The sequence below is a fragment of the Cyprinodon tularosa genome, unplaced genomic scaffold (genome assembly GCF_016077235.1).
Source record: "Cyprinodon tularosa strain WSP-4 unplaced genomic scaffold, ASM1607723v1 ctg488, whole genome shotgun sequence".
Classification (NCBI taxonomy): Eukaryota; Metazoa; Chordata; class Actinopteri; order Cyprinodontiformes; family Cyprinodontidae; genus Cyprinodon; species Cyprinodon tularosa.
Window position 1 is genome coordinate 366567 of NW_024039216.1, and position 12306 is coordinate 378872.

The window sequence follows — 12306 nt, forward strand, 5'->3', positions numbered from 1 at the left end:
TCTGTGCAATCATTAACATGACCCTGCTACGATTCTGTCCAATCAGAGGTCACTAAGTTCACCAACATCCTTCCCTTTTCACCATACTTTCTCTCTCACACATACATTCTGATACAGCAAAGATAAAATAGAAGTTTTTCCAGTTGGAGTGAGAGAATGGTAAATGCCTGCACAGCCCCTCCTTGTTAGCACAAACACAAGTATTGACTATTAAAGAATTGATTAGACATGTTTTTTTTCCACAGAAACTAGAAAAAGTAATGGATAAAGTTTTGAGTTTTAATACTGTATAAACCACTAATGTAAAGTAGATACAACATGGACTCACCGTGCATGGAGAGTTTCTCAGAGGAGGAGGGAAGAGTGGGCTCTTCAGCAGCGCTGAGCTACGCTGACCTTTGGACTGGCTTCTCTCAGTTGTGAATGTTGCCCCTTTGCAAAAAAAAAAATAAAAAATTAAGACATGGATAGAGAAATAGCATATAGACAGTCAATCTAAAAAAAATGAAAACTAGATATTTTTATATGTGGGTTTAAATAATTTTTGCTTTCACAAAACCCCTCTAAGTTTATGTGTTTTAATAATCTCTCTATGCTTTTGTGGACCTCTGATTAAGCTAAAGTGCCTTAATCAGAAACCTTGAGAATGATTGAAATAACTGCCACAGCGAGGTTGAATACAATAGATTTATTTACTCCAAAGAAATCAAATATATTTTCAGCAAGCTGAGGCGGACATTCTGCAGCCTCTTAAACCCAGTGGGATTCTGTTTGTTCCAGTGCTCTGACCTCTGATCAAGGCAAGATATTGTGTCTGGTACATCTGCAGTCTCAGTTGTTCCAAATTCACAAAGTCAGTATGTTCAAGGTTAGCTTGTGTTGTTTTCAAGTTTTAAATTATCAGGTTTCCACTGTTTGAAGTCCATCTCTATAAGGCTGAGCTACACTTCTAAGAGCCTGCAAATTAATGTTAATATCAGATGAGGGACACGTGTGATACAGACCTGATGAGGGGCAGCTCTGTCTGCTTCCTTTGAATGGAGATCTTCTCCAGGAAAGACTGCGGCCTGGAACTGACTGCCAGCTGCAATCGCCCTCTTCAAAAGAGCAGTAGCTACCATTAAGAAAGCGCCCTGGAAAGAGATACAAGAGAATACTTTATTGATTTATATATATATATATATATATGATGAAAGAAGAAAGCTGACTTATCACAGCCAGACATCCAAAGGGAGAATGAACAGGGACCGGTGATCAAGCAGTTTAGTGACATGTTAAAGTAAAAAAAAATAAGTGCAAAAAGGGTGCACAGTAACTGCTGAAAGGATCTGATGTGGTGATGAAACCTGGGAATGTAGTGTAGTCCTCAGACTACTCAACACAAAGTGGTAGATTAAGAGGTATAAAGCTAGACTGCCTGGGAGGAAATGAGATATCATGACATAATGTCTTTTGTGCAATACGACAAGGATCTGAAGAATCTGACTTACTGAGATTTCATGACAAAGCTGGGAATTTGACGTATTAGTAGTCTCTGAGAAAAGATGCCGAATATCTGAAATTTCATGGCTGTTAAACAGACTTACTGGACACAAGCAGCTCAAGCGATTTTAATAACGGAACCCTTGTTTAGAATAGTATGAACATGAGTAGGCACTGTCACACCTTAACGATTTAGCAAGTGTATGCCTGATGTCCCAGAATCTACTAAAACGCTTTTTTTCAATTTTGGCCATATACTTAGAGTATTCATAAGTCCAGAGCATATGTCCAACAACAGCCTAACTTACTGTATCCATAACGGACGGCAGCGTGACGCCCATGAAATGTCATAAGCCAGTGTCTTGAGGGGGGCAGCAATGTGCATGGAGGCGCCCAACCTGCATACAAAGATATCTTTGACCGTGGTATTAACCTAGCTGCTGTTTACTGCCCACCAAAGGAAAAAAAAATAAAAATAGAAAACAAAAGAAAGAATGTTTGCAGTCGAAGCAGATTCAGCATCATGTCTGCCAGGAAGTTTTTTGGCAGTGGGCGTGGGGATGACACAGGGAGGATCCATCACACTCACCTTGTTCACCCTATGAAGGGGCTGAAGTCTGGAGGAGTACCGATGATTTCCTCCTGTGAAACCCCTTTTATACCAAAACACTGCCAATATGCCATAATACAGTAGCTGGGATCTATAAACACATTCAGCGGTTGTCTGGAGCACGTCAAATATGTTGATATGCATTGGATATAACTTCTTGATAAATTACAAATAATTTATGTACATGTTATTCATAGGTTTTGGATAAGCTAGATGTCAGAACTTATGAGTAATTTACACTTAACGTATGTCAAGGATCAGATAACAATCAGATGTGATTCAGCGTCCTCATAACTTATACAAAACTGACCCATAACTCATCCAACGTATGCCAGCGTTTTTGCCAGATTTTTCATACGTTTGGCATATGCTGTCTAAATCGTCAAGGTGTGACGGGGCTTAACGTTGGTTCAAGGAGAGCTGTTGCTCCTCTGCATCTTGAAAAGGCATTTGAGGTTGTTGTGGCATCAGATTAGACTATTATTAGTATTAACTATTATTAATGAGACATGTCCCATTAGGAAACCACCCAAAGGCACATCTGAAAACTGCACTGATCAGGCATGTAATCACCAACTGCTTTATGGTGTGTGGTCCCACTTTTAGGCATCATTGTGGTGAAAGAAATCCTAACCCTCAGGGAATTCCTTTCCCACAAAACTGAGTATATAGTAAAGTTGTTTGTGTTGCTGTTACATCCAGATGCATGGTAGGAACAAGGAACCACCAGCAAGACTTTGCCTATCGAAGCAACGTTCTTCTATATCATCCATTAGACCAGAGGTCACGGATTAGCGGACCTCAATCTGGATCCGGACCCAGCTGCTGGATAATCCAGAGCCAACCTGATTTAAAACATTTATAAATTACTGCATGTTGTCCGACAACATTGTTGCCGGATGCTGGGAAAGAAGGAGAAGACGATGAGAAAAACAGAGCAGAGAAAGTGTGGACTGCTGGAAGAAGTGCGGTGACAGAAACGTGCAATGGTGTGCTCAAAGATGACCCTGCACATTTTGAGTATGTGTGGCTCAACCTACTGCTGTGAAGCAGGATTCTCCACCATGAATATAATCAAAACTTAATATTGATTTAGGCGCATGAATGAGCACCTTGATATGTGCTTTAGAATGGCTTTGTCTCCATTCAAACCCAGGTTTAAAGCCTTGCAGGTTAGCCTAAAGCCCACTGCTGTCATTAAGCCATAAAAAAGAACGAAAAGAATAACAAACTGTCAGTTCAGGTGTTTTATAAAATATGTGAATCAGGAAATTGTCTATATTCTGTTTAAAGTAACAGATTATAATCAAAAATGTCTCTCGACCTTTACTGGTTGCTGATTTTCTTTATACTCTCTTTGATTCAGAGAGTTCTAAAGTTTATAACTGTTTTCGGTGCTCCGGGTGCTTTTACAGGGTTAGTACATGCCTGCAGATTGGTCTGTGACCCAATAAATTCCAACCTGCAACAAAATGCCTATTTTTGACACCTTTTGTTGGTCTCAGAATACAATAAGGCGGGTGGTCAAAGAACAAGATTTAAGCCGCTCTTTCCTCAGGATTGGACCATAATACCACAACTCCATTCCTTCTTTAGGCTCAATTTCTTGCTTTTGTCCAATTTTACCCATTCCAAAATGCTCACTTGCTGACTAATATATTCCACCTACTAATAGGAGTGCATAAAGTTAAGTCTGCCTCTTGTATCCTGGCTCTAGCCAAGGTGTTCGCCAGAACAGGCTGGAATGTGTTGTTGGGAAACAGGATGTCTGCATTTCCCTCTTGAACCTGTTATCCTGTGATCCAACACGGAAAACACTTAAGACAATGGGTGATGAGTAATGAAATATTGAATGTCTATTTTAATCAAAGGCACTACATGCTGTATACAGTAAAGTGGATTTATTGGTTGTTGTTTTTTGGATCGACTACTTTTCCTATCAGCTTCTACTTTTTTACATTAGAATGCTTAAAAAGAAAAATACTTTAAAAGGGAAGAATAACAAAGTAACAATAAGTACTTCCAACCGTGTAGTGCCACAAAAAAACGGCTATTGCTCCAGATGAGGTAATAACACACTTAGCTAAAAGCATTGCACTCTGTTTTTATTCATCTATTGGCAGCATGAGTTTTGGGAAAACGATCCACTTCTTGTGCGAACAGAGTATTTCAGGTTAAAGTACAGTTTAAAGTGTTCATTATCACCACCTAATGTAAAATCAGTAAACCACAAAAAGCCACTATTCAGCCTTGAGAGTTTTTAAACGCTTATTCTAAAAGCTGAGAAAATTAAAACTTTCTTCTTCAAGGATTTTTGAAGCAAGTTTGTAAAGAACAACTTAGGTCACTTTGAAACCCTGTTGACTCTCTATGAGTTGATTTTTCTAGCTGCAATCAAAAACCTTGTACCATTATTACTGTTTGTGTAACACATGTTTAATTGCGAAGAGATTAATATTGCTGAAAGGGCTGAACATCCAAAGCAGCTCAGTGGAAAAAGTTAGTACTTCTCTAATTCATTGCAGTTTCTACTGGGACCAACAGGTAAACAGTCCAATGTTGAAGGCTGATTATAAAATGCTTTCACACTGTAATATGTCTGTCTGTCTGTCTCTCTAGTATAATAAATGAAGATTAAATGATTACCCTCTGATTTTAATATCATATACACTGATGGCAGCAGACTGGAGGTGATTCCTGGTAAAATGTCAAGCTCTGCACACTTTATCCACTGAAATTAGACCGACAAGAAGGATGATTTTAACCAGAAATATAGATTCTGCTTTGTGACTGTTCTGTTACCTGAGCAGTTACAGAGTTCAGAGATGTCTGACTTTTGATGCTTGCGTAAGGAGAAGAAACAAATCACCCAAGATCCATGGAATCTTCTTACAATTTGTGCCGTTTTTTATGAAGACCGTGATCAACCATACCATTTAAACCACAGATAAAGTGAAGAATATCATTCATTGGGAAACCTTAGCATAAAATAGTTACCTAGTGCTTACAACATTCCTTCTGTGATCTAACAGAGAAAAATTGAACTTCATATATATTTAATGATGAAGCATTGCTGTCTTTTACTTGAACATAATATCAACATCAAAACTTTAGTTTCAAAGCTCTATTTCAAAGTTAACTTTATGGTACTCTGATCTCAAAATTTTTGTAGAGACTTTTAACAGAAATCATAAAAGAGATCTGCAGACCAGCAGAAGCCTTTTTGAAATGGTAATTTCAAAACAACAACAATTCACATAATTTCAATATGTTCATCCCAAACTAAAGCGAATGTTAGATTACTCCATAAAAACTACACATATAATAAATATCATAGTCCACTTTGCCTTGTGACAATAATCAGCTTGTCTAACATAAACCACTCACTATGAGATATTCATAAAAAGGTAAAGACATAACCTCAGCCATGCATACAGTATGAATAGAAACATCTGGGATGGTTAAGTATTTATAAATGTCACAATATGAAATCAGCATGTGTGAGGTGTAGGGTACAAAAATCCAATAAGTTAATGATATTCTAGCCTAAACAACAAAAGCAAGCCTTAACACTTCTCACTCCCTCAGTGTCTTCATTAGAGTGTATTCTAATATAAATAATAAAATGTAAATTATTATAGGCTGCTCATTGGAACAGTGGGTAGCACAGCAGACTTTCCAACAAGAAGGTTCTTGGTTCAATTCACAGCCCAGATTCTTTCAGCATGGAGTTTGAATGTTCTCCCTGTGCATGCATGGGTTCCATCTGGGTACTCCAGCTTCCTCCCACAGTCCAAAAACTGACTGACTGTTTGGTTAATTAGCCTTTCTAAATTCTCCTTAGGTGTGAATGTGTATAGGAATTGTTGTTTGTCCTTTTTGTCTCTGTGTTGCCCTGTGATGGACTGGCGACCTGTCCAGGGTGTACCTCGTCTACCGCCCATAGACAGCTGGAGATAGGCACCAGCAACCCTCGTGACCGCTCTTGGGATTAACGTGACGGAAAATGGATGAATGGGTATATTATTATTAAGAAACTGCAAAAAACCTGAAGTGAACTTAAACTGTCCTATTTGGGCAATAATATATATATATATATATATATATATATATAGAATGTTAAGACATAGGTTGATCAATGTGGTTGATAGTAACATGAACGATTGGGTAAAAAAAAATTTAAAATGGAAAACAGTCAAAGCTATGATAAAATAACCTAACAACAGATTGAAACAGAAATGTAACCGTTCTTCTCTCATACAGTATTTTTGGTACATGGTACCTTGGGAAAATCTTACTTTGCAAAGATACTTCCCAATTAAATAAATCCTCACACATCCCTTAAATTACAGTCTTTTCCGCTTTGAAGCGAGGCACCATTTTCAATTTGTTGCAGGGCAAATGTGTAGCTCAAAGGCAGTGGGGTGTCTGCAAAATTTAGCCAGGCTGAGATGAAGCAGAGGAAGCAGCAGCTCTCAGAGAGTGGAGGATGTGTTTGTGCATAATGAAGCGTTCGTAGGATGGTGAAGGATCATCCGCAGGGACTCGAGTTTCCTTATATGTCGGGAATCTTTGTGATTGACACCAGCTGAGCTTGTTCCTCCTGCCTCTTTCTGCTTTTTCCCATTAATGAGCCTTGGCAGAGCTTATAAAGGATTTAAATAGATCAAATCAGATGCAGATAACTGGTGGATAGATCATAGAGAATAGGGTATCAGAGAGGAGATGCTTTGTGATACGAGTGCCAGGGGGTAATCGGGATGGGTGACTGATGAAGGAGGAATGAATTACAGAGCTGCAGGTACAGATGTAGACTGTGTATTGCAAAGCAAAAGACACATCTGAAAGTATAAAGGTGGTCTAATCATTCATGCATGCATTATTGGTCCTTGATTTTAATGAAATGAGGATTAAGGTTGCTTTTCTTAAGAAGAGCTTCAGGGAGAGTTAACAGCTGGTGTTTGTGCCTAAGAATCATTTAAGCAAACCCAGGTAACAGAACCCTGACATTTCTAAGTCGACACCAAATACTTTTTCTGCTAATTTAAGATTTTTCAGTAAAATAAGTTGGCAAAACAACAAAAACATTTGTTTTTATTTCCAATCCTATTATATAATTATCATTCCACGCTCTACCCATCCACCCATGTCTAGATTTCTTGGAATAAAAACATGATTTATAACATTCTTTATTTTAGGTTTAATAAATATAATGCACACCCAATAGAAAACAAATTAATGATATAGTTTACACTAATGGGCCTTTAGATGTATGTACTTGGCGGGATGAATTCTTCTCTTAAGAAGACTTAAACAGCTGATGTAACTAAAGCTCTCTGCCTCTTTTTAATTCTGGACATATTCCAGACAGTTGTTTCTTTGTCAAGATGAATGGATATTCTTTGGCTTTAGCCCCTCTGGAATTCCTCAAGGACGAGTCCTTGGCCCCAATATGTTCCATGAATGTTTCCCATGGGTTATACCATTACTTAAAGCAACAGTAAGTACATTTTGACCTAAGTTTTAACCTAATTTGGGCTATTATTAAATACTTTTTTTGGACAATTTGTAGCATACGATGCATAATGATGCTCCATGTGGGCTTGATAGGGTCGGATCCATCGCTAGCTTCACCCAGGGGCTAAACATTACACAGTGTTTAACATAATAATTTATTTTGTTTCTATTCTGATTGGAATTTTTTTATTTTATTTATTTTTTTCGCTTCCAAAAACAAAATGTTGTGAAGCATCACTGAGGTTATTTTTTAATATTTAATCTTTCAAGACCATGCCATGGTACGCTTATCCTTGGCATGGCTCTATCCTTTTTCAATGTATTAAACAAAAGAAACAAAAAAAAGGACAAAAAGAAAGTAAGAAAAGATGAGGATTTAGGCTGCACTCATATGTCTTGTTTGGGAGTAAATATAAATTAGAACTGTATCTTTTGACTAAAGAGCACGATATTAGCACCTGTCTATTTAATGAAACTTTTGAATCGCCAGACTTTAATAAGAAGAACTAAATGCTCTCATCTGCCCTTCAAAATACACACTAAAAGAACAGTGATGGTGCCTTTACTTTACTTATGCAACATTTAATTATTTGATACAAGTTTATTGAGTAAATGTAGATTAGGCTTGTCCCGATCCGATCCGTGGATCGGATGCCGATATTGGCAAAAAAATGCGTATCGGCAAAGCATGTAAAAATGCCGATCCAGACTGCCGATCCAGTTTAAAAAAAAAACTCTGGTCCGTATTTTCCAGTTTCGCCGAATGAAACAATCCATTCCACTATTTTGCGCCAGTGTTCCCCGAATCCGGTCCGCATTTTCCAGAACACCTTCAAAACACCCACAGGTCTCTTTGGGTCTGTCTCCCGGCCTAACCATTAAAACAGGTGAATTGGAAGATAGCGGGGAAAATGTCAGCCGTGTGGGATTATTTTATCCTGCACGATGTGTAGATGGAGACTAGGTGTGGAGGACATTGGGGAGTATAAGGCATTTTTGTGTAACTATTATTTGCACTGATTTTTTTTAAGCAGTGTCTTTTTTCAAGAGTAGAGTCCTGATTCTAAGTTAATAGACTATTTTCCACTCTTGTCTGTTTTGCATTTTTATTAAAACTTACAGTAATATAGCACCTTTAACTGTTTACGGTTTTACTGTTCACTGTGCAATATTAGATTGCTATTCATAATATTTTCCAGTTTGTGTTTATCTCTTAATAAACAGGTAAGCTTGTTGTTACCAATCATTGTGTTTTATTCAATCTCACCTAATTCAGCTGGCTAGATATTATCAAGAGTACTAAACCCTTTTCAACACGAGTCTTACAACTAAGGCTAAATACTTTAACTTAAACTTAAATAAATGCTTGGATAGGCTGGTATCGGCCAGTATCGGTATCGGATCGGAAGTCCAAAAACAATATCGGTATCGGATCGGAAGTGCAAAAACCTGGATCGGGACATCTCTAATGTAGATGAATCTTTCTCAATTTATAATGCTTTCGATGCTTTTTTATTACTTTAGACATATATGGTCTGTTTCACTTCATACACATAAAGCGTTTTTCTCTCTCTTTCCCTCACTGAAGCCTGAAAAGTGAACTTTTAATTGATCATTTAAAAGTGGTTAAAGAGGACAGAGAGAAAAATATCTGAACCAAATATGTTCTTTAAGGCATAACATCTGATTTTATTGTCACACAGACACTAAGATATTCCTAAACAAGCATGTTGGCCCTCTCACATCTGAATGTTTTACACACATACACTTCTTACATTGAAAAAGTGATTGCACCCTTGGGTTTGCCTCTCAAGCCAATTAGCGCTAATAAATCCTATCGCAGCAGAATGGGAAGCTGTGCCTGGCTGGGATTTTCACCCTATCGTTACCCTCTTATCTCCCAGCTCCCATTTTGAGCAAACCTACGCACACACGGGAGCGGACATCGTTTTAATAAGCAGCACATGGGGAAGGTGACCTGCATTGTGGGGAGAGGCATATTAATTCTGGTCACTTATTTATGGCTAAAAAAAACAGAATTAATCCAAAAATTTGCTAGATTTATTGTATTTAATGGTATGGATGAGATTTCAGAGCAATTTGCACACTAATCAGAGAGACAACCTAAAGCTTCAGAGACGGTGCTAAAAAGAGGTTCAAGTTACGCACAAGCAGACACACACAAAGAGCACTCGGCCTAGGGGACTTGTGAATGAGATGTCAGCATAGTTGGCTAGCGTTGCTCCTAAGCCCTGAGAAAAGCAGAAAACAAATGTGCAATGATATAGAAATAACAACCGTGGAATATGTCAAGGGTGAGAAAGGCCAGCCAAGCATATCTTTGGCGCCCTTATTTTGGGCTTTTCTCCCTGTGTTTCTGTCTGCATAGTTCAGGAAGATTGTCAGTTGTTGCTGTGCAGGGTGGGACGGTTTCATTACAGGTGATTCACCACCATGCAACCTGATCAGTGGACATCAGAGAAAGAGGAGGAGGTACAGTACATACAGAAGCATCCATCCCTTGTCCGAGAATTTCCCTTTCAGAAAACATTTTTGTCAACATCTATTTAAATATTTTAGATACATATTTTTTCTTTAATTTTAAATGTCGGCTTTACTAGAATTTGATTTATTTTGGTTTAAACAATTAAAGACTGGAGGTGTAGTTATCCTGCCACCAATCAACTGTGCCTGCCAAACGTTTTGCACAAAAAATTAAGTCTGAAGCTACCCTACTGTATCTGTGGATATAGAAATTAAACAGTTAGATATGTACATATATTCCTTCATGAATCTGTGACCTTGAAAAGCACAGCTTTAAATCTACTTCTGAATGACTTAAATGATCAATCAACAGTTTACTACACATAATCTATTTGAAATCCAGTGGCATGACTTTAAAGATGCCTTTATAACCAGTCATGTTGTTAAAATTTCTCAAATGTTAAGGATGTAAAAAACACCTTAATATCTTTTCCATGGCTGGCTGTTAAAACAAAGCCTGAGCAATAATAAGATTTATGAAAACGAATAAAACAGAGACTTTTTTTTTTTCCAGAGGCATTTGGAATATAAAAATGTACTAAAAATAAATGACTCATAAAAGGTGGATTATTTAGGGAGTCTTGTAGATCGTTAAGATGAAGATACTGTAAAACTGATCTGATAAAACAGATTTGAAGTTGTAAAAGATGGAAACACTGAAACATGCTGAAGAAAAAAAGCAAAGATCATGGGTAAAATGGTCAATATGGTGTTTGCATGGTCATCTGGTGGTTTCATGCTTATCATGTTATTAAATTGTCACTCTACTCACCGCAGAGGTTTCCTTCATCGTCTTTGCGTGGACAGTCTGCACTGAAGTCACAGAGTTTGTCCAGAGGGATTGCTGGGCCCTGGTAACAGTGGTACTGTCCCTCTAGGGTGATGTTTGGGCCAGGTGAGGAAGCTGGAATAAAGAGGAAGAGCAAAACTTGGTTAAGAATGAGTGTTTTCACAGTGCAGTCACGCATGAGTAAACCACCCGCTTGTAATGTAAGCACAACACACTGCAAAGCTGATGCTTAATTTTGTTTTCAGAACATCTCTGAGAGATTTAATGCATTAAGTTAGATAGAAAACTTAAGTCTGCAGCTCAGAGAAAGAACAACAAACAGAAAAGTTAAGTTAAAAGTGGCCAAATCAGAGTTTGTAAAAAGGTCAATATAACCTGTGACATCTGCAGACTGTATGCGCCGTCATAAATAACCTGAGGCAGGCAGCATAAACTGTGAATACAGTACTCATCCATCAGGGGAGGGACACAGGCAGTGAAAACTATGACCTAGTTGCCGTTGGCTGGCTTCACACATAGTGCAAGCTCACACGGGTACAATTGATATCACCTGTCTCAGCAGCTCAATTGTCACCAGGTGCATTTGCATATCTATGCAAATCAGAGAGCTGATATCTGGAAACTGACTGTTCACCTTCACCTTAATCACCAGAAACTGATCAGAGGAAAAAAAAAACCAAGAGAGTAGGGAACTACAGCATAAAGCACTGATGAAGATCTTGTTTGTTTCCATCTGTCACAAAGAAAAAAAAAGGGGAAGTGATTATTATCACAAGTGGCTGGCTGCTCTCTCTGTACTCTGCCCTTGATCTATAATATGCAGATTTGTTCTCTGGTCGGGCGAAGCTGTCGAAAGTCTGATAACAATCTCCATTCCATGGAGGCAAATGTAGAGCGATCGGTGCTAGCTGTATGAACAAGATACGCAGGAACCACATAATGAATTTCTTCCTGACATTTGTAATTAATGTAGTTTTTTACTACAGATTAACTAGACGTAAAACGTCATGTTTGCTAAAATCGTATTTTAAAAGTTAAAACTCAATTATCATGTTGGGACACCCAAACCTTAACCAGCTGATGATTTAATTTGAGGATGATGAATTTTTGGTCAGTCATCCCTCTCCATCAGTACATAACTGTGCAATACAACAGTAAGAGTTATAGTAAAACAGTCCCACAGCATGATGCTGTCATTACCATGTTTCACAGATGGTGCCATGTTCACACTGGATTTTTCAAACATTGTGGCCAATCAAGCATACTATTTATCTCTTCTGAACATAAAACCTTTCTTACAAAAGCATTAAGCTCCATGTCTGCAGCTGCAAATTTTGTTGTAATTTAAAGCACAGGGTTTTTT

The 12306-nt window shown here is 38.0% G+C and overlaps 1 protein-coding gene across 1 annotated transcript in view; it reads right to left on the reverse strand.

Annotated features, from left to right (window-relative positions):
* alk (ALK receptor tyrosine kinase) overlaps positions 1-12306 on the reverse strand; it is a 293190-nt gene that overhangs the window by 88526 nt on the left and 192358 nt on the right. The window contains exons 4-6 of the mRNA XM_038302349.1: positions 10926-11057; positions 1005-1133; positions 329-432 (exon numbers count right to left, since the gene is read on the reverse strand). Coding sequence (XP_038158277.1) covers positions 329-432; positions 1005-1133; positions 10926-11057 — 365 coding nt within the window. The remainder of the gene's footprint in view (positions 1-328; positions 433-1004; positions 1134-10925; positions 11058-12306) is intronic.